Here is a 25093-nt window from a genome sequence, read left to right as displayed (position 1 = left end):
AAGGTGGAGTTAGGGAGACACCATGTAGCCGCCAGAGGAGAAAGATGCCAGCTGCCAGATGAACTTTGCTGGTAGGCCACGAGCCTCGTAGTAAAATGTAAAATAATAGAAATGGGTTAATTTAAGATATAAGAGCTAGCTAAAAATATGCTTAAGCTATGGGCCAAACAGTGTTTTAATTAATACATATTTCTGTGTGATTATTTCGGGAGTCTGAGCAGCTGGGAAATGAGCAAGCAGCCTCCATCATCATTAAAATACAATACATATCATCTCATTTACAAAGGAGCTGCCTGGGAACCAGGGAGTTAACAGTGCCAGCTCAGGGCCACAAGCTCGCAAGAACTGAATTCCAGTGTCCTAACTTGTAGTCCAATGAGGTCTTGGTTGTTAGTAGTGGTGGTAGGGTAAATCTTGACAGAATTTTAAAATGTAGCATACACAGTATACTTAAACTTTGATATTTTTTGGTCAAAGGGTCAAACAGAGCTCCAGCAACGGAACTTGGGCACCTGGACAGGAAGTGGGTCTAATAATGCTGTTGCTGTCGCCTGGCTCTTCACCCAGCCGAGGGGCACTAGAATGCTGTGCACTGAGCCTTGAAAGTTACAAGTTAAGTTCCACCCAGGATATCAACGACACTGCACAAACACATTGCCAGTGTCCTGCGCTGCCCCTCGATTTCAGTTTATAGGATTTTATTGCCCGCTCTAGAAACTTGAAAACAGGAGAGGTCCCAGAAGCAAAGGGTCCACAGGTCCTGGTCTCTGGCCCCCACCTCACCTTAGAAGGGAATTCTCAAAGTTGGTGCCTCTCACCCTTGGGAATGACCCTGTGGAAAGTCGCCTGGGTTTCCCTACTTGAAATAGAGGATTTATAACCTTAGCGCCATTATCTCTGAACAAGGGCGTGCTCAGCTCTGCCAGACTCAGAAAGATTTCCCTGAGTCAAGTTGGGCAATTACCTGCTCACCCATGCCTGGGAGAGCCTCTTGTCCCCATGGAAGAGCAGGCTCGATGGATCTAGGAAAGGAAGGCTAGGTGGAGTCTGTGATTGGAACGTTAGGCTTTGGAGATGCATATATTTGCCAGGCAATATGTGGTGATGCAAACCTTTAATCGCAGCAATTGTGGGGCAGGGGCAGGTGGAGCTCCGAGTTCGAGGCCAGCCTGGTCTACAGAGTGAGTTCCAGAAAAGCCAGGGTCACACTGAGAAACCCTGCCTCTGAAAACCAAGAAAAAAAAATTCACATACTAACTGCTGTAATGGCAGATAGGACAGGGCGATACCTTCTTCCCTTTGTCATAAATCCATGATCAGCTGCAACTGAAGACAGCCAGCCTGGTGCGGCTGGGACTCAGTGAGCTCTGTTTAGTTCAGGGATAGGTTGAGGGTTGAGGGTAAGACATGGCCCCAGCCAGGCAATAGACTCAGCCTCTCTTCCTCTCCCATCCTCAGCCCCACCTAAACCAGTGCTCTAGTGGATTGCTGTCAGAGTTCAGCCTCACCTGGTGTGGATGAGCTTCTACAGAATGCCTTAGAACACTGGGTCACCCATAGGATGGGTCAGAGGTGTGGGGATGCAGGCATCACCCACATGAAACTGGAGACTGTCAAGACTGGACCTCTGGGCTATCTGGGAAATACCCTAGGAGCAGGAAGCAGGGAATGGGTCAGGGTGAGGAGGCGGAAAATGCCAACAGCAGTTCAGCTAGCCATAGAGAAGGGTGAGGATGCTTCTTATCTGCGGCCCCAGCAAGCTGCTGCCCATGCCTGAGAGCCCAGGATGACAAAGCTGGCTAGGGACTCTGAGATAATAACACAGGCCAGCCAGCCCATTTTACAGAACACCGGAGTGGAGCTCTGACCTTTTCCTAACCATATTCAATGTATACGCAGCCAGGGACTTCCTCTACTTCCCTTTGAGGTGAGGTGGCCTGTGACAGCAGTGACACTCAGCATATAGAGCCACCTGGAGAACCTGCTAATGCTGCAGGCCCTACTCCAGAGAACCTGATTCTGGGGACCCTGAGTAATGCCCACAGGTTCACCTTCCCAAGCTCTAGATGCAAGTGCCCCACTGGGTGTCCCTTGGAAGGGCTGAACGCAAGGAGGGGCTAGGTGGCCCGTGAACAAAGAATAAAGCTGGAAGGGTCAATCGTCTGTAGAAACAGGGACAGGGATGGATGGGGCAGCAGCTTCTCGTTCTCTCTGCTGCTAGGAGGCCTCTTTGGAATGAAAGTGTTAAAAAAAAATAAAAGTGAACACAGTTGGGCCTCTGGCCAGTGGGAGCTGGGAGAACCCAAATTCATGAAGGGCAGTTTGGTTTGAAAGGCACTTTGGGTGCCCATAGGCTGCTGGTATAGTGGTAAGCAACGCCTTAGAGCAGGGGTTCTCAAGCCGTGGGTCGTGACCATGGGAAAACATGCCTTTCCAATGGTCTTAGAAACTGAGACACCGCTCAGTAGCAAAATTACAGTTACGGTTAGGGGTTCCTAAGACCATCAGAAATAGGTGTCTTCCAATAGTTGCAACCCACATTTGAGAACTTCTTTCTTAAGGTGTTGTTCGTGGGGACTTATCAGGAGATCACTTGGAACATTGAGCATCAGGGAAGAGTTGCAAGGCCCCTGCTGTGGTAGTGGTAGGTGAGGTGACAGGGACCATATGAGGGCCAACCAGAGAGCCCAGAGGCCATGCCTTCTTTACTCAAGTCTTCCCGAGTCTGGCTTCCAAGGGAGGGGCTAGGTCTGGGGTGCCTTTGGCGACTGCTGCAGGAATTTTAGAGAAAGAGCATTTGGTCCCAGATAAAGGGCACCTATCCTGAACTAAACAGCAGGTTCTGTATAGAAGACTAAGACCTGGGGATGCGGTGCAGGGTAGGGCCCGACTCAGAAATGCTCCTTGCTCTGTGGCCACCTGCTAAGCCAGGCATCCCTTCCTTTCAGGTCTGCTGGGAGGCCTTTTTGGCCAAGCTCTGGCTAGAGAAAGGAGCAGAGCTGCCCTCTGCCATGGCTGGGTCACACCCTTCCAACAGTCCTTCCATGTAGGTGCTCAGAGCCTGGAGGTACTGAGCAAGCTGGGTGGACGCCGACGACGAGCAGGTCTGCAGGCTCAGATAGCGACCATACCTCTTCAAGCCCTCTTGTGGGTTGTTGCGGTATGCAGTCAGCAACTCCAGGAAGCTCACATTGTGGAGGGCCAAGAGGCGGGCCTCGGGCCGGGGCAGGACATTCGCCTGAACTAGGGGTTGCAGGGAAGCAAAGCACTGCAAGTTGCTGAAGGGGTAGACATGCTGGTCCAGCTGCGGCCCTGGAGAGACCTCCAGGAGGCAGCACAAGTCTCGCATGGCCAGCACCGCAGCCAGGGCGCTCCGCTCACTCATGTTTCTTGCCAGGTAGGTCTTGGCCAGGTTCCTAAGTTTGAAGCTGCTGGCACCTGGTATGCGTTCCTGGATGAGAGGCAACACAGCCAAGAAACCGGAGATGGAGACCTGGAATTCCCACTGCTTGTTAATATCATTCAGGGCCTTGAAGAAGATGGGGAGTCCAGGCCCCCACAGCTTAGAGCAGGCCAAGATGGGTCGGTGCATGGAGGTGAGGAAGTTGAGGAAGTGCTGCAGTCCAACCTCCAGGGAGACGGCCTTCGAGTAGACACTGAAGGCCTCGGGTTGAATGAGTACTCGGAACTTGCTTTCCTGGTTCACGGCTGCCAGTTGGCTAATTTTCTGGGCTAGGCAGAAAAGAGGGGCAGGGTGAGGTTCCAGGGCTCAGGAGGCACTGGGGTGGGTGCAAGGGGTCAGGCTGCTGACCCACTACCTAGGGAACCCACATTGAGGCCTGCCGGAAGGAACCAAATATCCTCCGTATATAATTCTTGCCTGGCTCTGATGGGAGAGAGGGATCGGGGGACTCGCCTGTCAGGAAGTCACCTGTCACTGATGCCCAACCCTGGGAACTCTGCTCCTTTTGTGTTTTCTCAGCCTCCACCTCCACCAGAGACACGACAGTGTTTCTATTCTCCTGCTCCTACCTCCAAGCCCATCAGTCCCAGCTGGATCAGAACCCAGGGCTGCAGACAGCAGAAATGGCCTGTGTACCCCCTCCCTAAGAGCATGGCCCGGAATCTCCCCCTGAAGCCTATAGATGGCTTTTTTGTTCTATGCAAATACTTAATGCTTCTGGCTGGGAAGCTAGCCACAATGGTAGGGCCCATAACTGTTGGCCAGGGCAAAAGGTCAGAGCTGAGGGGCCAGGCAAGGATGACAGTGAGGAAGACAAGGGGCTCCCAGGAGGAGGAGGAGGAGGAGGAGTCACAGCTCCCTGTGGCCTAGGTTCTGCAGGCCTCCCTTGCGTATCCATTTGTGGGATGGGGCCTGTTTTGGGAAACGTGTGATCACAGCCGAAGCTCAAGGGTGGATTACTTGTCAACAGTGAGCCCACACACTGTTCCCAGCCTCTTTGTGTAGAGGTCTTGTCAGAAGTGAACCTGTGGCCTTACATGTCTCCCTCTCATGGCCAAGTTCCACTGCAGGCAGACACAGGAACTTCAGGCATGGGGCAGGGAGGTCAGAGTCCTCTGTCCACCTGGCTGTCATGGCCTGCCAGAGCTAAGGGCTGCTGGAACCTTACGGGTGTCTCTACCTGCACTTTTCCTGGGTACTGAGAGACTAAGACAGAAAGAAGTGGCACAGCTCATGGAGAACCCACTTTCATTGTCGATCTTGAGGTCAAAGAATACCAGAGGCCTGTCTTCTGCTTGGGGGTCAGCGAGACTCTCACTCGATGCCTTGAGGAAATTAGGGCCCTCCAGTTGGAGGCCACTGGACTCACTGCCGCTATCATCCAGCTCGTGGGGGGACTGCAACACAAAAAAGCCAACAGGTCAGGGGTTCAGAGGCCTGAAGGTCCGGGCAAGATGAGCCTGTGCTCTATAGCAAGTGTGCACACATACAGGGAGGTGTAGGCACGTGTGCACCAGAGGGCCGAACAGAGGGGATGCACAAAGGCGTGTGTAGGTGTGAACTGGGTCACACATGTGAGCCTGGGCAACACGGCTTAGGCAGGGAGATGTGAGAGGGTAGGACCATACAGGTGAGCAAGAGTACGCATGACAATGTACAGGTATGGATGTGGGGATACATGTGTGAGGGCTACGGATCTATGAACAGTGTTGACATAAGTATGTGAAAGTTTGAGATGGGGTGGGGGTGGGGGTGGGGCAAGTTGTGCTTGCTTGTGGCAGATCAGGGAGGCAGGTCAACGGCTCAGGTGTGCAAGGCCTGAGATAAATCTGCTCCTAATCTCACCTCTCTGAGCAGACTGAGAAGAAACAAATGGGAACAAGAGATGGTCTCATCCACAACCCCCGGCAATTCTTTGGAAGCGGCAGGGGTCTGGCTTTCCTAGCCCTCAGAATCACACTGACCCACAGTGTCTTGCAATATAGAGGAAAGGAATGATTGGCCTCTTGAAATCCGCATCTAGGTGGACAGACACACATTCCCTGACTGGGAGAGGATGTGGGAGGGAGCAGCTCAGAGCCTCAGATCCTGGAGACCTCAACTCTCCACACCCATACCTCAGCTGCACAGAGGAGCCTTGGAGCTCCGGCACCCACCCCAGGCTGACACTGAGACTTGGCTCTTCAGCATCAAGGTTGCCCTGGCTGGAACACCATTTTAAAGGTCCCAGGCCTCAGGGAAGGGACGGGCTCTTTCTACCGCTGAGATTTTCCCAAGAAGCTGGGGGCTACAGACAGGTTAGAATGTCTGAGGATAATACACCAAGTTACTTAACAGCACAGCTGCTGAATGGCCTATGAATGCCACGTTTGGACATGAGACAGGGCAGTGGGACAGATGGGGAACAGCTGGGACAGAGCCCACATAAGGCCCTAAGTCTGTCTTCTTACAGACTGCTCTGGTAGTCAATGGAGTTAGCGCCTGGGGCTGAGCGTAACTGCTGTCCTGGTTGTTGTTGTTTGTTAATTTGACACAAGCTAGTGTTACCTGAGAAGGGGGAACTACAGTTGGGGAAATGCCTCCAAAAGACTGCACTTAGGCAACCTGCAGGGCATTTTCTTAATTAGTGATTGATATGAGATGGCAACGCCCACTGTGGGTGGTGCCACTCCCTAGGCAGGTGGTCCTGGGGTGTATAAGAAAGCCAGCTGAGCAAGCCAATAAGCAGCATTCCTCCACTGATTCTCCATCAGCTCCTACCTTGAGTTCCTGCCCTGACTTCCCTGGATGACAGACCACAAGCTGTAGCTTGAAATAAACCCTTTCCTGCACAAGTTGCTTTTGGCCAGGCTGTTTATCACCCAGCCTTCCAAAACCACTTGCTTTCCACAAACCTTCAGCCAAGAGAAGTCGTATTGCTCCCTAGGAAGCTAACCAGAGCTGGGCTTTCCTATAGGAGGTTGCTTTTCACTCAACATGCATTTTGTAGTCCTGTGCCAGGCACCCCAACTTCTTCCCAGTCTCCTTGCACCCAGAGACCCCACATTGCTTGCCTTCCCTGTGAAGACCTTCCTGGAGGCATCCTCCTAGTTGCTAGGCACGAGCAGTAGACTCAGTTCTGTGCCCCACACAAGAATCTGGTCATTTCCAGTGTCTTCCTCTACTCAGGGCTTCTGTGTCTATCCTCACACATGGACTAGGGGTCAGAGCTGAGTCACCACGGTTATGTCCTTCCCTGGTAGGGAAATGTTTACTCTCGCCAGCTGTTGAAGAGCCGGATCCCCAGCCCGGTCGATTCTGCTACCACTGCCATGACACATGGGCTTCATCTTCCCTGTTTCAAAAGCCCCTTTGTGGCCCCAGATGCTTCCACATGACCCCTGGCAATGACTTCCATCTCCTTCTGGCGATGTCTCTTCAGGCCTTGAAGGCAGTCTTCCAGAGCAGGATACCTGGAGTGACACACGGCTGGACCTTCTGGTTAGCGCCTTCGTCTTCACACCACATAGCAGGAAGCCTCATTTCTAAATCGGCCTTCTCTGAGGGAACCTGTGGGTGTCTCAATAAGATGCCTCTTTCCCTTCCTCTGAGATGTGACTGTAGGAAAGGCTGGGTCTTCCTTTTAGCCTGGACACAGCCCTTCCTCCCCCATCTCTGAGAACTGCCATGCACTACGGCAGAGGCTGGTCTCTCTGGAACACCATGTACTTAGGTTATGCAGCTGTAAACTCCTTATTCACCTCTCCTCTTAAATCCCAAGCCAGCCTGACAGGAGTGGACCATTTAAGCAAGACATGTCTAAAGAGGAGAGCCTATAGGGAGGGCACACAGAGCATCCTTCCCTCCTGGCTCAGCAAGGGAGCCTCTAGTCACACCTGCAGCCCTCACTCCTCCATCTTATCCCAAAAACCAGAACAGGGTGTGAAGGACAGGGACGGACACACACAGCGAGCGAGCGAGCGAGAGAGAGAGAAAGAGAGAGAGAGAGACATGCTAGTGGGGAAAATGAAATGGAAGCAGAAAGGAATGGGGCCGAGAAAAGAAAGGTTGGTCCAGGAATGAGAACAGCAAAGGAAACAAAAAACACTTTAAGAAACTGTGGCATGATGGTGAGAACCTAAGGGATGGGATGGGAGACTTAAGTATCACTGTGGGCTCTAAGTCCCCCTTCCCTGTTCCCAGGCAGAGGCAAAAGCTGGCCTTTCTTGTCCCTCCTGTATCACACCCATGATGTAAATGTCACTTTCCTTAAAACAAGCAAACATTCTTCTCACCCAGATGCTCAAGTGAATCCCCCAATCCAGCGGTGCTTGATTTCGGCCAGGCCTTAGTGGTATAAAAAGCTCTGGAAGGCCAGGCTACACAGGGAACAATTCAATTAGGATCTGTAGGAGTGGAACCCAGCAATCTGCAATTGCTTCAACTCCTTACTGCACAGCCAGGCTTGAGAATCCTTGGTCTACACAGCGGTTCAGTCCGTGTTTGATCATCAACTGAACAGACACAAGCCAAATCCTTTGGGAGGCCAGCATTCCGCTTCAAGGAGCCATCTAGTGTCTTCCGTCAGTGCTCAGTGAGAGCTGTGTTCCCGAAGAACCTTTCTCAGCACTCAAACTTCAGCTACAGCCGGCCTCAGTTTAGCGAGACACACGCATCTCTGGGGTTTAGAGACACAAACTCCTAGTTCTTGCAGCCGTGAGGCCTTGGAGGCACAACAAAGATATTAGGAAACCAGGCCATCTAACTGACTGCTATGACCCTTCTGTCTGCTCCTCCAGCCCTTCTGCGGGCAGCTCTGCTCTTGGGCAAACAGCTCCACCTTCTCAGCCAAGTGCCTGCCTCACATTCTCTGATATGCATACTCATCGATATCGTGACTGCATCTCTGCACCAGATGCTGCCCATTGACCTCTCTTCCTCGGTCAGTCATCGTTGCTAGATCTGTCACAGGCTGCCCCCTAGCTTCCAGTTGGTCCTTCTGCTACCAAGGTGTCTGGTCAACTGTCACAAACATGGCTGAGAATACCTGTCTCTTCTGCTGTGACTCCCTAAACAGTGGCCCTGGCTAGGTGCAGGGCTCGCTCACCCTTCCGGGGCTTATGCAACAGTTCTCATCCCAAGGACTCTACAAGAGACTGGGACTCGCCTCCTGCTCCAAATCTGTGACCCTGCTGTAGGGGTGAGCTCTTCCAATGGATTCCTCCCTGCTCAGTCTCTCCCCTCAGACAGAACTAGCTTCAAGCCAAGCTGGGGCCTACCTCCACTGCTTCACTAGGAAAAGGTGGCCCCTGAGCAGGCCAATACTATAGAATAACCCCTCATTGCAAGGCAGAACAAAGGCCCCACAGCGAGGATGTGCAGCTGGATAGCCTGGGGCACTGTCCCTCCCTCCAAGATGCAGAGTGGGATCTATAGGGAGGTATGCTATAGTGTCTCGGGGGTTTGGGAGGGTCTGTGGAGTTGAGAATGAAATGCTCAAGAGGCCCTAGTAATGGTTAGTTAGTAATGGTTCATTTTTATGTAGACTCACAAAAGCAGTGGGCTCTTCTCTTCCGCTCCCCAGGTTTGCTCTGCACAGCGAGCAATGCTTTCTAGCTAGTCACCTCTTCCTAGCCTAAAATGTGTATCTCCCTCCTCCTTTGATGACCCTGATACCCCCAAAGATGGTGGAGTTGGGACCCCTCTTCCTCTCCCCATCTGCTACACTGCTTCTGGCATCTCCTGAACTGAACCCTGCCCAATGTTTAGGAAAACTGCTGGAACACTTTTCTCTACCGCTCCTTCCTGGGCTTCCCCCTCCATCCACAGGTAGTAGCTTGAACTTTGTCAAAGGCGATGAGCTAGAAAGAAATGTCCAGGTATTGGAAGAGTATAAGCCATAAGAAGGCAAGGATCACATTTTGGCCAGAGGTGAGACATACTTAAAAGGGGCCTTCAGGGTTCTCACATTGTGTGCCTAGGCTGATGGTAGAGGACTGACATGAGAGGGGAGAGAACGTGTGAGGTGTACACGGGGCATCTGGGCAGAGCTAGAAGGACCTGACATGCTAGTCTGGCAGTCAGGAGCAGGCACGGGCATCAGCTCTCTCCGGGTAACAACTACTCAGGACGGGCTGCACAGAGTATAGGGAAAAGAAGGTCCAGAGACAATGCCAGAACGTCAGCCCTCACAAGAGCAAGGAGACTTGGAATGGAGTACCCAGAGATGCAAAGAGAAGACAGATTTCTGGGAAGAGGCCAACCCAGTCAAGAATGCCATGGACTATCTAGGACCACTGTGCAGAGAAGCCTGGAGCTTCCCTGGGACAGATGGGTAGGGTTTGTAGGCAGGGTGGGAGGTGCAGGAAGTGAGATGAGCAGCGTGAAGCACAGGCCAAGGGAGAGGTAGGGAGTGGGTGGCGACTGGCAAGAAGACAGTGGAGGAATCAAAAGAGATAGGCAGATGAGCATGAGACAATGAGGCTTCCCACAGGGCCATGGCTGGGCTAGCTGGGCCAGACACAGGTGTGGGTCTTAGAGGCAGGCAGGCAGACTTCCGGGCAGAAGGGGTAGAAGAAGAGAAGGGATAGCAACAGGCAGATCTGTAATTAGGTAGCAGACACCCATGATTTCCACAGTCAAAAGTGTTTCTGTTTTCTCCCAGGGCGAAACGTACAGTCAAGAGGTAAGAGTTGAGGACCAGGATGAAGCCCAGAGATGTGTCCCCGGGGAGCCAAATGAGAGTAGACAAGTGTGACCAGAAGCCCTTTGCTCTTTGCCTTCCTGTATGCTTTTCTCCAGCTTGCCTACAGGAGGCAGCAGAGAGTCAACAGGACCCTGAATCTTCCTGAGGTTTCTGTCAGCAGGTCTCCACCTCAGCTGGAGGGGGGTGATGGTAGTTTTGCAGGAGCAAGGAACAAGAGGCTGTGGTCGTCAGAGCAGTCCATTTAGAGATGGTATCAAGGAACACAGTATGGTCATATCACTGCTTGGCAGCTGAAGTGACAGGCTGAAGATCCTTCAGACATCAAGGAGTGTAGGACAGATGGTGGGTGTTGAAATCAACCAGGAAGAAAGCAAGGCATGAGGGGGAGAAGAAATCTAGGGGGCAGATGGTCCTATCTTCCTTCCGTGAGAGGGGAGGTGCGCAGGGGTCTGAGATAAACTGGGGAGATAAAGCTAGCTACATCCTAAAAGCTGGACCTCAAAGCCACCAGAAGATGGACTGTATAGGCCTCGTCCTGCTTCTCACTTTGGATGCTCCTAAGTGTGAAAGGAAGACAGCCATGGCTTCCCCCAGAGAAGAACCAGGTTCCAGGCAGGGAGAAGACAAACGCCCCCCACAGGGAAGGTCCTACACAGGATCTGATGGCCGTGGAATAAGGGTTCACAATGGAGATCGTTTAACAAGTATTTATTGAGCAGTCATACCAGCAGGTCTCGGGATGGATAGAGTCTCTGCATCATGGGCAGGGATATCTGGTCACAAGACTGCAGACAGTGAAGTGGGGTGGCAAGCAGCCACGGAGGAGGAAAGAGCTCAGGTTCTTAGGGGTCCATCTGATAGAGGGCCCAGGCCTGGACTGGTGTAGGGATGAGGCCTCTTGGGTGGGTAGGGTGGTGGTAATGAGATTCCAAAGACTTCAAGGTGGGCCTTGAACTTGGGATTCTCCATAGGGACTTTATTAGAATATCTGAGGGGACTGGTTGGTGTGGGAGGTCCTTCTGTGTATGTGTTGTTTTTATTGGTTAATGAATAAAGAATCTGCCTTGGCCTGTGATAGGGTAGAATAGGGCTAGAGAGGGAAAAATAAACTGAATGCTGGAAGAAAGAAGGGGGAGTCAGTGAGAAGCCATGTAGCCCCACCAGAGACAGACGCAGGACAGAACCTTGCCAGTAAGCCACACCCACATGGCAATACACAGATTAATAGAGATGGGTTAAATTAAGATGTAAGGGCTAGCCAATAAGAAGCTAGAGCTAATAGGCCAAGCAGTGATTTAATTAATATAGTTTCTGAGTGATTATTTGTGGTCTGGGCAGCCGGGAATGAACAAGCGGCCTCCTACAACCAGCTACCTGTGCCCCACCCATGGAGGAAGCATTAGTCTGAGAAGTCATGGAGGAGCAAGGGAGAAAAAGTACGTTGCAAAGCCACTGGTGAAAATCCAAGGGAGCCCTGGGAGAGCCCTGAAGGCTCTGCACATCAATCAGAGTGTGCTGATGGTATGCAGGCATCAGCAGGATGCCCGGGATGCCCTTTGGTGGTAGGGGTGGTGGCCTGAGCTACAAGAGGAGGCCTGTGTTAGAGCACAATATCCCTGGGGGATACAGGTCACCGAGGGTGTGATGAAGGCACGTGGCTTTCCTTGCTTTGTATGAGAAAATGCAGATCTGACAGAGGACAGCAGCAAACTTCTGGCAAGTGGTAGGTTGGCTGGAAGACTCAGGTCAGGGCTGGCAGCTTGCTCAGTGGGATGATGGGAAGACCAAGCTGGTGGCTGGGAGGCGCCTTGAGGTAGACTGCAGACCCTGGTGGAGTGGGAGGTCCAGTGTGGGTGGGAGGCTCTTCGGGTGCTCAGCAGGAAGGAGTGGGTTGGCACAAAGGGTGCTGCAGTTGTGTTCAGTGGCTTTGTATATTTTCCAAAATGGGATCTGAGACTGCGGGCCGGAAAGAACCTTGGGGACCCTGATCTAATCTTTCTCTCTACTCAGGCCCTGTTTTTCCCTGGACATTTAACAGCCTTGTCTCTAATAACATACCACAAGGTACAGAAGAGTCACTGGTTTCATTATAATACACCTTTAAAGACATTTTCTAAGACAAAGTAAATTCTTACATGTAGTTCTTGTGGTGGTTGGAATGAGAATGTTCCCCATAAGCTCAAATGTTTGAATACTTGGATCCCAGGCGGCAGAACTGTTTGGGAAGGATAGGAGGTGTGGCCTTGTTGGAGAAGGCCTGTCACTGGGAGTGGACTTTGAGGTTTCAAAAGCCTATGCCATTCCTAGTTAGCAGCTCTCATTCTTGTGGATCAGAAGTGAGCTTTCAACTATTGCTCCAGCACCATACCTGCCTGCTGCCATGCTCTCTGCCACGATGGTCATGCAATTGCCTTCTGAAACTGTAAGTCCAATAACCTCTTCCTACTATAACATACCTTAGTCATGGTGTTACAAAAAAGTAAATAAGACATCTCCTGTCCATTATTTGTTACCCATAGACACAATCTTTCCATCACTAGCCTTCATGGACTTATTTTGTTATTGTTGTTTTGTTTGTTTGTTTTTTTGTTTGTTTTTCAGGCAGGATCTCACTACATAGTTCTGGGTGTCCTGGAACTCGCTCTGTAGACCAGGCTGGCCTCAAACTCACAGAGATCCACCTGCCTCTGCCTCCCAAATGCTAGGATTAAAGGCGTGCCCCACTACACCGAGCTCTTTGATCAACCAGGGAATGAACTCTTGTCCAGCTTTCCTCAAAGAGAATTTAGCAGATAGAAAATATATAAGGAAGCTCTATACAGATCTTTGGGTATTCCAGAGGACAGCCAGGCCCTGGAGGAAGCAGTCTAGCAAGCATTTCATAGGAATTCTTGCTTGGTGCCGTAAGAAGGCTAGGCTGCAATAAGCATGCAGCCGGTACTTGCAGACTCTCCTTGATACAGTTTAAGCTTTTATTGCCTTGCTGGAAAATTTCAAGGCAAATTTCCCAGGCGCCAGATGAGCCTGAGAGTTCCCTGCTGTGGCTCAACCTTTGGGACCTTAAATGAGAGAAGGCAGGAGTGACTCACCAGATTCTCGGTATCTGAGTCTTCTGAGCTGCTGATCACCACAATTCGCTCTTCTGAAATGGAGAGAGGGTAGAGGCATTAGGTCCTTCCTGATGTGTCCACTGGCTGGGGTGAGAGACGGCCACCCAGGAGAGTCCTTGTAAGCCAGTGGGCTGGGAGTGACAGATGCCCTGTCCTGTGCCCATCAGGAGGAGATGGAATATATATATATATATATATATATATATATATATATATATATCCCCAAGGCACAGTGCTTGGCACTGGCAGTTTTGGAGGAAAGGAGTCAGATTGGGGCACGGTCCCTCAGGTGTCCCACACTGGAAGTGTCCCACACTGGAATCACAGCCTAAACTACCCCTCCATACTCAATGGCAGCTCAGAGCAAGGTATGCATGGGAATGCAGGTGGAATCAGGCTGTGGGGTGGGGGTGTTCCAGATATCTGAGGACAGCATGAGGGTCCTACCCAGGGGCCAGCCGGCTTGATCTCCCTACCTGTTTCCCCTGTGTCGCTGGTTACATGATTGCCGGTGAGCAGGAGGGTTTCTTCTTCTTGGATGGGGCTCCCAGGGTTGGAAGACCCATCCAGATGGGGAGGTGAGACGGCCTTGGAAGTGCTGGGTCTGGGCTGCTCAGGGGAGCTATTGGTCAACCTGTCCTCATCCTCCTCTGTGGACTCCATCTTGATCATCTTCCTGGAGCTATCGCTGTGGCAGCAGCACTTCCTCTTCTTGGAGATGACTGTCTGAGAGGCTTCCTGCACAGTGATTACAGGGGCGACTCAGGAGCCTCCAGTGTTGCTGGGCTGAGGACCCTGAGCTGAGTGCCATGGGCTTGTGGCATGTTTTTGCTCCTGTTCCTTTGGCCATGCTGACCAAATCTCTGCAGTCAGGAAGCTCTCTTGGGTTGTCATGCACACTGGTCATGGCCGCTGGCCAGCCATCTCTGTTGGCCTTACAGCTTTGGTCATCTTAGCATCCCAGCTGGGATCAAGTTTATTGGGGGCTTCCTAGTGGAGCAGCCCTGAGCAATGGAGAATATGGGGGTACATGCTAAGCAAATAAGACCTCAGGAAGGTCCAGATTGTCATCTGGCTATGCCTCACTGTTGATGGAGTCTGAGCCCTTCAGGTGAGGCAGGGTTGAGTAGGGGTACTTACCTCTTGATAGGTGGGGGCTTTCATAGAGAAGGCATATACTGGCACAGGGTGCACTCCGGGCACTGACTGTACCATGGCCACAGGCTGGGTCTTAGACATATTCAGGGCTTCAGCCTGTGCACTCTGCACTTCATTGGGCTAGAAGATCAGGTAACAAGAAAGTCAGAAATGGCCAGGAACCCTGGGTCTAACAACCTGCCTCAGTTGTAAGCTTCTTGGTCCCAGTCGCTGGGACAAGTAATTCTTCCCAAACCCTCTATGACGTCACCTCCTTCTGAACTTGGGTTGCCGGTACCCAGCTGGCATCAGCAGTTTCCTGACAGGGCAGGAAGATACTTCAGGGACCACAAGGCCCAACTCCTCAGAACATGGCTGACAACTAGCCTAGCGTGCATGCCTCTAGAGACAAGCCACTTGCTGTTGTTGAGGGCAGCACCTCCCTCAGCAATGGTAGAGTTGCGGCAGTGAGAAAATCCAAGCTGCTGGACAGTTAAGACTCAGGGATGGGGCAAGCTCACAGCAGCTGCTACACAATGGAATTACTTAAAACTCACTGGGCCTCAGTCTCATTCCAAAAAATGGGCTAATAACATTTGCTTCATAAGGTGATATGGATGAAAGATGCCAAACACCTCCAATGTATCTAAAAGAGTATGTAGTCCCTACAGAGCTCCAGTAGTGTGATGTGGGAGTGTCATATATCAATCTGTTGATTTCATTGGTTAAGCAATAAAAAAACTGCTTGGCCCTCATAGGTTAAAACATAGGTGGGTGGAGTAAACAGAACAGAATGCTGGGAGAAAGAAGCTGAGTAGGTGAGTCGCCATGATTCTCCCACTCCAGGCAGACGCAGGTTAAGATCATTCCTGGTAAGCCAGCTCATGGGCTACAGCAGATTATTAGAAATGGGCTAGTCCAGGTGCGAGAGCTAGCCTAGAAGAGGCTAGATAGAAATGGGCCAAGTGATGTTTAAAAGCATACAGTTTCTGTGTAATTATTTTGGGTAAAGCTAGCCGTGGGGGCGGCCGGGTGCCGGGGACGCAGCCCTGCTGCTCCTATTTCAACAGATGTGATGGACTAAATCCACTTAAAAACCTGAGAAGGCTTAAAAATAAGGAAGAGAGAGTTTAACACAGATTTTTGCTGTTTGTTGGTGGCGTGCTGTAGAGAGATTTCCTGATTCGGCATCAGCAGCAGAAAAAAACGCTGCATCATTTTAAATCGCGGCTTCTTGGAGCTGTGCTGCCAGCGTGAACTCTGGCTTTAAAGCATTTCAATGGATTTTATGGGACTGGATGTTTGTGTTCCCGCTTGGGATAGGAGGAGAGTGCTCTGAGACCACCTGCACCTGGGCAGACTGCAGAATCAGGCTTAGGCAGGGGGAAGAGCATGGCGGATTCCTGCCCACATGTATCAGATTTGGTTGTAACTTGGATAAAAAGAATTTCTGTGCTGCACGCTCAGTCTCAGAATTAAAGTGCTGAGTGCCGCTCCTATCTGGCGGCTCCAGAGCTAGCACAAAATGGTACGCCCTCCATTTGAAATTTTCCTGACTGAGCAGCAGGAAAAAACTGGCTGTTTTAAAATGCCAGCTTCCTAGGACTGTGCAGCCATTGCGATCTCTGTCTGGCTGGTGCGGGAGACAGAGCTTTTGAATGGAGCATTTGAAGTAAAGTGCTACGATTTGTTTGATGGCAACTAGACTGCTGTGTGCCTAAAAGGGGGACATTGCGTGCCGCAGCTCAGAGGCACAAGCAGCTCCGCCATGCTAGTGGTGCAATGTGCAAGGATCAGAGGCATGAGCGGCTCCGCCATGTTGGACTGGGCGGGGCCAGCAGGCAGTACCTGTTTTTGACCTAGGAATGTCACAGCTTAGATTCTTAAGCGCCTAGTGATTTAAAGGCACAAATCAAAAGTGCTCCTGGATAGTAAAAAATTGCAGATTCACAATAGGACAGATTCAGACCACTAAATGAGTCACACTGTTGGATGAATGTACGTAGGCTTGAGAGAGAGAAGAAAAAGAATATAAAGAATAAAGTTCATGTCTTAAAAAAGGGCAAAAGTTTTTAAAGAAACAGAGTACAGATAGTTAAGAGATTAAAAGAAATAAAGTAAAAATAAGCCACGTAAAAATGGAAAATTCACAGAGAGTCTGGATTATGTACATTGTGTTTTCTTTAAAATTTTTGACTGTGAAGGAGCTAAGTACAGACAGACATTTCATTATATGGGCTGCCAAGTGGAACCAAAGTGGATATCATGAAGGTATGACTTCAGAATTTGGGTCTAAGAATATGATGCTTTGGAAAGGGTCTTCTTTTGTTTTCACAGAGGACCAGACCCTGTGGATTGCATCTATCCCGATATGGTATGATAGACCACGACCTCCCGAAAAGTTCCTGTGAACACCCTCAAAAAATTACTTCACTCAACTGCCGACTGAGATAAACCTGGCACACAGGTTACACCCTAAATGATCTGATTAATAGCGCCCCCATTCAGCAGGAAGCAGTTTGGAGAGAAAAAACTGCGCCCATGTTCCCAAAATATTGTTTATAAATGTTCTTTTACATTTAAAGGGGGAAATGATATAGGTATGAATAATCTGCATTGGTGTGGATTTTAAGGTCAATTTTGCTATATGTATATGTATTTCTGCTCTTGACTAAGGTATTGTGATTGTGTGGTTCATTTTAAAAGTATAATGTATAATTAGAAAATATAGGTTGTTAATGGATAATCATCAATAATAGTAAAGCTTGTAGTCATGTTAGTTAGATTTTCTAGATATATAGAGATACATTTCAGTTAGATAGACATTCTTCATATCTTTCAAAGACTGCAGAATATGGCATTTAAAATATTTTAATAACTTAGGACTTTTCATGACAATGAGACATGTCTGTTCCTGGCGGCACCAATCTACTTCGAGAGGAAGATGGGCATCGAAGAGGATCCTTATGGAGTTGGATAGCCATTTGGGCAAGAAACTGCTCTTGCCTGGACTGTTGCATAAAATGGACACAGAGAACCCGCAGAGAGAGGACTGCTGAACTTGCCTAAAGGTGAGATGGTCTTTCGGGGTTCATGACTCATGAAAGAGTCTGCGAGACATTCTGCAGGACACAGCAGATAGTGACTGAACTGTCTTTGGAATTTCCTGCTTCATGGAAATGTCTGCTGGAAACTATGGGCCTGTAGGCCGAAGATGGATGCCCCAACAGTGCAGAGGAACTTTGGGTGACTGTCCAGGCAACGAGATGTCTCTGTCATTTCTAGAGTTTGGATTTCTTGTTTACTTAGGCAGTATTATATCCTTCTGGAGTCTTTGATGGAGTTGAAGAATGAATAGATAGTTATAGTTTTCCTTAGTTATGATAAAAGATAAAATAGATATAAATATTGTAACTGTAATTCTTGCTTGATAACTGTTTTGCTATATGTAATTTTACTATGTTAAAGTTAAAGCCTTTCTTTTTTGTTTAAACAGAAAAAGGGGAAGTGATGTGGGAGTGTCATATATCAATCTGTTGATTTCATTGGTTAAGCAATAAAAAAACTGCTTGGCCCTCATAGGTTAAAACATAGGTGGGTGAAGTAAACAGAACAGAATGCTGGGAGAAAGAAGCTGAGTAGGTGAGTCGCCATGATTCTCCCACTCCAGGCAGACACAGATTAAGATCATTCCTGGTAAGCCAGCTCATGGGCTACAGCAGATTATTAGAAATGGGCTAGTCCAGGTGCGAGAGCTAGCCTAGAAGAGGCTAGATAGAAATGGGCCAAGTGATGTTTAAAAGAATACAGTTTCTGTGTAATTATTTCGGGTAAAGCTAGCCATGGGGGCGGCTGGGTGCCGGGGACGCAGCCCCGCCGCTCCTATTTCAACAGTAGTGGGTAGATGAGGATTAGATCAGCCAGAATAGATATAATACTGGCTTTATTACTATTCCATGTCAGACTTGGTGCTCAGGGGTTTGTGTATCTATATCAAAATGAAGCCAGGGCCGTTCCTCAAAAAGTGAAAAAGGAGCTGGAGAGATGGCTCTGAGGTTAAGAGTATTGGCTGCTCTCGCAAAGGACCTGGGTTCAGTTCCCAGCACTGATACTCTCTTTTGGCTTCTTCAGGCACTGCACACGTATGGTGCACACGTATGGTACACTCATGTGCAGGCAAAACACTCACACACATAAAATAAAAAAGAAATAAATTGCCACATGACTTACCAATTCTGCTCCTAGGTACCACCCCAAAAGTACTTAGGTAAATGTTTAAATGCAAACTTACACATGGGTCTGGGCAGGCAGTTCAATGGTAAAGAACCTGTGTACCATGTTCCAAGCCCCAGATTCGATCCTCAAAACAGGAGCAAAGAGTTTAAACGTCTTATCTTTGCCTTTGTAACTGCAGCTGCTGGCATATAAAAGGCTCTCATTCTACTTGGGCTTCCTATCGGCAAGGCTGGGTGCCTCTGCCTCTGTTCCCTCAACTTTCTACCCACCAGTACTAAAGAAGAAGACAGGGAGAAAGTCACTGACCTATAGTTGTCTTAGAGCAGCGGTTCTCAACATGTAAGTCACAACCCCTTTGGGGTAGAATGGCCCTTTCCCAGGGGTCGCCTGAGACCCATTGGAAAATAGACATTTACATTATGATTCCTAACAGTAGCAAAATTACAGTTATGAAGTAGCAACGAAAACAATTTTATAGTTGGGGGTTACTGTTACCACAACATGAGGAACCATATTTTTTTAAGATTTATTTTTTGTGTATACAGTATTCTGCCTGCAAGCACGCCTTCAGGCCAGAAGAGGGCACCAGATCTCATTACAGATGGTTGTGAGCCACCATGTGGTTGCTGGGAATTAAGCTCAGGACCTTTAGAAGAGCAGGCAGTGCACTTAACCACTGTGCCATCTCTCCAGCCCGAGGAACCATATTTTTCAAGATTATTTGTTTAGTATACAGTGGGGTTCTGGCTGTATATATGTCTGTTGAAGGTCAGATCCTCTGAAACTGGAGTTATAGGCAGTTATGAGCTGCCATGTGGGTGCTGGGAATTGAACCCGGGTCCTATGGAAGAGCAGCCAGTGCTCTTAACCACTGAGCCATCTCTCCAGCCTCCGAGGGTCACAGTGTTAGGAAGGTTGAGAACCACTGGGTTAGAGCTTTAAAGTCATAAATATTTCCCTCTCTGAGGCAGTGCTGTGAGGACCAGAGCCGCCTCTCTTGACAGGAATGACAAAGCAGCCATATTACCCCGAGACAGGTCTGTGCCTGCCTCCCGTGACCTTTGCATCCATGCACTGCTACCCACCCCTTTCTGAGGACTAAGCTCAGCACCCAGATTACGACCGTGGTGTAAAGCAGGAAGTTTTGTAAAGCAGAGCACTGCCAAAGTTCAAGCTCAAACTACTTCACAGCCGAGTCTCTCGGGTTTGCAACTCTGCAAGAGGCCTTAGACGTCATGCTTTCTAGGAGCTCCAAATTCTCCAAGCCCTGCCTCCCACAGGAAGCCTTTCCTGACTGCTGTAGCCCACAGTATTCTTTTGCCCATGGGTAACCCCAAGGCAAAGCCAGAGAGGCCTAATACCCTTGTTGCCCACCAGAAGTCCCAGGCCCACATCTTGACATGCAGACACACACAATGGAATGACCAAGCTGAGGGGGGTGAAAGATATCAGGTGCAGGAAGGAAGTGAGAGGACTCATCCTGCCACCCGGGAGCCCTGCCTAAGAGGAGAGCTGGTAAGGGAGAATGGAAAGGATTCCCGTGTATTTCTACCCTGGGAAGCACTAAGTCAGAGCAATCAGAGGAGGGGGTACCACCTCAAGAATGAATGGCTTTCCTGCCCCCAAAGGCATGTGTGTGTATGCAGTCAAGGGTGCAGCCGAGGGAATACCAACATGAGAATACCTAAAGATGTCTTCCCACCCCGAGAAACTAGAGCTTTTAGGTATATGATGGCTCTGGAATCTGTGGGATTGAGTTCTTGATGTCTAGCCTTAAATCCAAGAATCATGTGTGGTGGGGAGGAGGTTCACCTATGCAAGCCTCAAAAAATGGCTCGCCCATTCAGTATGAGCTTCAGGGATGTCCCGTGTCACATCCAATAGAGCCATTGTTTATATTTACTTCCTCCACTTACTGTCCACCTCTGGGTCTGATCCCTCCTGAAGTAGCTCATGGCCCATCAAGAGCTACTCAGGCATTCAGGAACCCTCACCAGGCAGCCAGCCCTTCCTTAAGCTTTCCTTAACACTCTCCTCCTGAGAGCTCCAGTCCAGTCATTGGCTGTCCCCTCTCAGGCACTCTCTCTGCTGTCACAGGACATCAGGACTCCCAACTCCTTGTCTACCAACTCTCCTCACACATCAAACCCCCTCTCACCTGCTTGAGGTCAAGAGAGTCCTTGGGAGTGCTGGCTGCCTCTGGTCTGGCTCTCTCGACTACAGCTGCATCTGGAAAGCAAAACAGAGAAAGCACGAGGGCCGTCTAGTAAGGAGAATTCTGGGCTGGGACAGTGACAGGGAGGAGGTCCTTGCTGCTTTTCTTGGGTATTCACCATTGAACATGTCTCTACAGAGAGACTGGAGTTGACTGCCATAAGCATAAATCCAGCGAGAACAGAGGGGAAGGTAGCACTCTGACTCTAAATCCCAAGTGCATCCCTGTTCTAGGACCGCACCTTTAGGAGCCCATAGCCACCAGCGCCAGAAGGAAGCCTTTATTCTTGGAACCTGCCAGGAGCCAGTACAGGTAGTCCTCAATAGCTGCTCCAAGTTGAACTTCTAAAAGCTTTCAATAAAAACCCTGCCAGTGTACATGTGCACCCGCGGTCTTTGTTGTGAAAACCCCTTGATACCACGAGCTCACACAGGACACAGCTCCGGGATTCTGATTCAGAGCCAAGCTTGTGTCTAAGCTACCTAGGTGGCCCAGGATCCTCTCCCAATTGGACAGGACAACTTTTGAGGGAGGAGCTGGTCTGCCACTTCTGTACCTCAAAAGAGCCTACCTAGTACCAGTAAGGACCTAGAGACCTGCAGCTGACGGCTTCGTTCTAGGAGAGTTCTTCCTTTCGGTCGGACCAAGTACCTCCCTGCTAGGTTTTCTGAGCCTCCTTCTCTCCTAACTTTACATCCCAGTTGATTTCTCTCTTCCTGGGTGAGCGGACTTAGGAGACCCCAAGAGTGAGCTGCAATGATACCACATCCGGTTCTCGGCTCAGTAGCTTCTCAATTTCCACGTTTCCCAAGATTGACAAAGTCACATCTGTTCCACAGAGTTGTGTAAGTTAGCAAAGTGCCTCCTGTGGGTGCCTGCCACAGCAAGTGATCCTATCCTTTTAGTCTATCCTCTGGAACCTAAGACTTGATAGTCCTCTTTCATCTACCAAACAGAGATCATCATTTCTGTCTCGCCGTCCCCTGGGAGCAACAGTGAAGCATGGGACCTTTAAATGTCAAACCAGCTGCCCATAAGTGTGGCCTCAGCACTTACCTGTCCTCGGGGTGATGCAGGAGATGAGGTCCTGCAGACACATCTTGAACTCCTCGAAGCCGCTGGTGCGCAGCTGGACTTGCTGGTTCTGGGGTTCCTCCTGGCGCAGGCAGCTGAGTGCCCTGCGCAGAAAGTCGTGCATGTCCAGCACCTCCTGGTCGGAGGCATAGAGCTTCATCCTCTTGACCAGCGCCTCACCAGTGCGGATGCGCTGCAGCACAGCTTCCAGGTGGCCCAGCTGACCAGCTATTTCCTGGTAGTCACGCTGGTAGCGTGCATTCACCGCCTCAAGCAGTTCCTGCTCCTGCGCCTGCACATGCTCTACCACTTGGCGAACGCGGGAGCGGATTCGCTCCTCAGCGTCTGTGCGTGCGTGCTCCAGCTGGCCTATGGCCGAGCGCATCTGCGAGTGAGCATTGTCAAAGGTCCTTTCCTGCTCCTGCAGGGCCTGCGTCATGGTGCCGAGCTCCTCATGCCACTGCTGGATCTCCTCGCCAATGTCGCACTGGAGATCGCCGTGGCTGCGGTCCAGGAGTGCACATGTGCAACACAGAGGCTTGGCGCAGCCTCGGCAGTAGATGCTGCGGATACATGAGACCACTTAGGACACTCTATTTCTCAGCTTGTTTTACCCTACTCAGTGTCTATGGCTATGGTTATGATACCGGATCTACTCACAAAATACAAGACAATGAAAAGCTACTACAGGGCCAGCAAGTCCAGGGAGTAAAGGCGCTCACAAGCAAGCCTGACAACCGAGTTTGATTCCCCAGAACCTATACGGTGGAAAAACACAACCGACGTCTGCAAACTGTCCTCTGACCTCTACACGGGTGCCATAGCATACGTGCACCCCCCCCACACACACAAACACACAATTTTTTTAAAGATTTATTTATTTATTTATTATGTATACAGTATTCTCAGTACTCGGCCTGCCAGAAGAGGGCACAGATCTCATTACAGATGGTTGTGAGCCACCATGTGGTTGCTGGGAATTGAACTCAGGACCTTTGGAAGAGCAGGCGGTGCTCTTAACCACTGAGCCATCTCTCCAGCCCCAAACACACATTTTTTTAAAAGTTAAAAAAAAAACCGACCACAGTAACAATTCCCCTACCTATGTAGCAATGCAGACACATACAAAAAACAAATTACTTTCTGTCATTTCTTTCTTTTTTCTTTTTCTTTTTGGTTTTTCAAAATAGTGTTTCTCTTACTATGTAACAGTGCTGGCTGTCCTGGAACTCACTTTGTATACCAGGCTGGCCTCAAACTCATTGAGATTCGCCTGCCTCTGCCTCCCAAATGCTGGGATTACAGGCATGCACCACCACCACCAGGCCTGCCTGGCCTGCCATTTCTTAGCATCCCCTAACAACATCCCGTAACTCTAGCTCTGACCCTGGCCTTCCCACTCAGGCCTCAGCTGAGTATGGGATGGTTTCTTCCTCCTACCTCTCCACATCCAAACTCCGGAGCACCTGCCGTGCCTGTCACTCCACCTTTGCAAGCACTGGCCGGGTACTTTTACTATTCTCTTTTCACAGATGAAGAAACCAAGACTTACAGCTAAGCAAAGTGCTGGGCTAATGTTTGTACTTAAAAAATAAAACCATACTACAAGTACCTGGTAACTTTCTTCTCTACTCTTTCATTCAGGACATTCCTTTAGGTCCATAGGGACAAACCTAATGTTTTTTTTTTAATAGCTCCTTTATAGCTACATGTACAATTGTGTGATTCAACAGGCTCCCTTTCCACAGTCACATGATTTCCTGTTTGTGCATTTTCTTTCTGCCTTTCTTCTCTCTCCCTTTTATTTTTTGACTGGTGTGAATGGTGATTTAATAGCATAACATCATGTTAGGCAGCCTAACGTATGGGTGCCTTTCTCTCTATGAAGTAGAGTCCAAATAATATATTGCTAGATCAAAGAATGTATATCTCTATCTTGATATTTTACGCACGTAAACATATTAATTAATGGTAAGTATGTGATGTCATGGATATTCTAATTAGTTGAATTTTTCTACAACTACAAGGTTCTAAAAGGTATATCACGGCATCATGGTGCATATGATAAATATACATAGTTTTTATTAGTCAATTTAATATATAGGCTAACAGAAACTTTCGCAGCATTTTCTGTAGCCATTCTATCTAATTTTTGAATGTGTTACAAAGTGAAAGGACTTTAAATGTGTGATTAAGCCAGATGGTGGTGGCGCACACCTTTAATCCTGGCACTTGGGAGGCAGAGGCAGGCAAATCTCTGTGAGTTCAAGGCCAGCCTGGTCTACAGTGTGAGTTCCAGGACAGGCACCAAAGCTGCACAGAGAAACCCTGTCTCAAAAACCAAAAGGTGTGGGGCTGGAGAGATGGCTCAGCAGTTAAGAGCATTACCTGCTCTTCCAAAGGTCCTAAGTTCAATTCCCAGCAACCACATGGTGGCTCACAACCATCTGTAATGAGGTCTGGTGCCCTCTTCTGGCCTGCAGACATACACGCAGAAAGAATATTGTATACGTAATAAATAAATAAATAAATAAATTTTTTTAAAAAAAAGGTGTGATTAAATTAAGAAACTTGAGGTTATAGGAGCTGTAGAGATGGCTCAGAAGTTTAGAGCACTTGGTGCTCTTCCAGAGTTCCCCAATTTGATTCCCAGCACCCACACGGTGACTCATGACATCTGTAAGTCTTGTTTCAGATCTGATGCTCTCTTCTTACCTCTGTGGGCCCCAAGCACACATGTGCATGCATACATGCAGGCAAAACACACAAATAAATAAACCTTTAAAAAAAAGATTGTTTAAAAAGAATTTTAAGATTGAGAGATTATCCTGAGCTATCTGGGTGTAATCAAGAGTTGTCATAAAAGAAAGAAGGGCAGCTGGAGAGCGAGAGGGAAGCTGACGGGAGCAGAGCTGGAGTGATGCTCTCCTGTTGGCTATGGAGATGGACAGGAACGTGTGCCAAGGTATATGGGCAGCACAGAGGCCAGAACGGATTCTCCCAAGTCTGCCAAGGGAGTCAAGCTCTGCTGGCACTTTGATTTCGTCTCAGACCCATTTCAAACATTTGAAGTCCAGACACGACGAGGGATCTGTATTGTTGTAAACCTTTGAGCATGTGGCAATTCGTTATGGCAGCAACAGGAAGTTAACGGAGGAGCCAGGTCCACGCTC

The 25093-nt window shown here is 49.3% G+C and overlaps 1 protein-coding gene across 4 annotated transcripts in view; it reads right to left on the bottom strand.

Annotated features, from left to right (window-relative positions):
• Positions 1–282: 282 nt before the first annotated feature.
• The window catches only part of Pml (PML nuclear body scaffold), a 37928-nt gene continuing 13117 nt past the window's right edge, over positions 283–25093 (bottom strand). The window contains exons 3-9 of one of the 4 annotated variants that reach the window (XM_041679650.1): positions 21903–22483; positions 20790–20860; positions 14399–14536; positions 13735–13996; positions 13238–13290; positions 4710–4860; positions 283–3732 (exon numbers count right to left, since the gene is read on the bottom strand). In XM_041679650.1, the coding sequence (XP_041535584.1) occupies positions 2945–3732; positions 4710–4860; positions 13238–13290; positions 13735–13996; positions 14399–14536; positions 20790–20860; positions 21903–22483 (2044 nt within the window). In that variant the 3' untranslated portion in view covers positions 283–2944. Of the gene's footprint in view, positions 3733–4709; positions 4861–11750; positions 11976–13237; positions 13291–13734; positions 13997–14398; positions 14537–20789; positions 20861–21902; positions 22484–25093 lie in introns of those variants that run through there. The other 3 variants (XM_041679651.1, XM_041679653.1, XM_041679652.1) reach the window with 3 other exon arrangements.

This window comes from Microtus oregoni, unplaced genomic scaffold, assembly GCF_018167655.1.
Source record: "Microtus oregoni isolate MIOR12 unplaced genomic scaffold, Mior012 000032F_ref0000030, whole genome shotgun sequence".
NCBI lineage: Eukaryota > Metazoa > Chordata > Mammalia > Rodentia > Cricetidae > Microtus > Microtus oregoni.
This window is presented reverse-complemented; position numbering and strand designations above follow the sequence as displayed.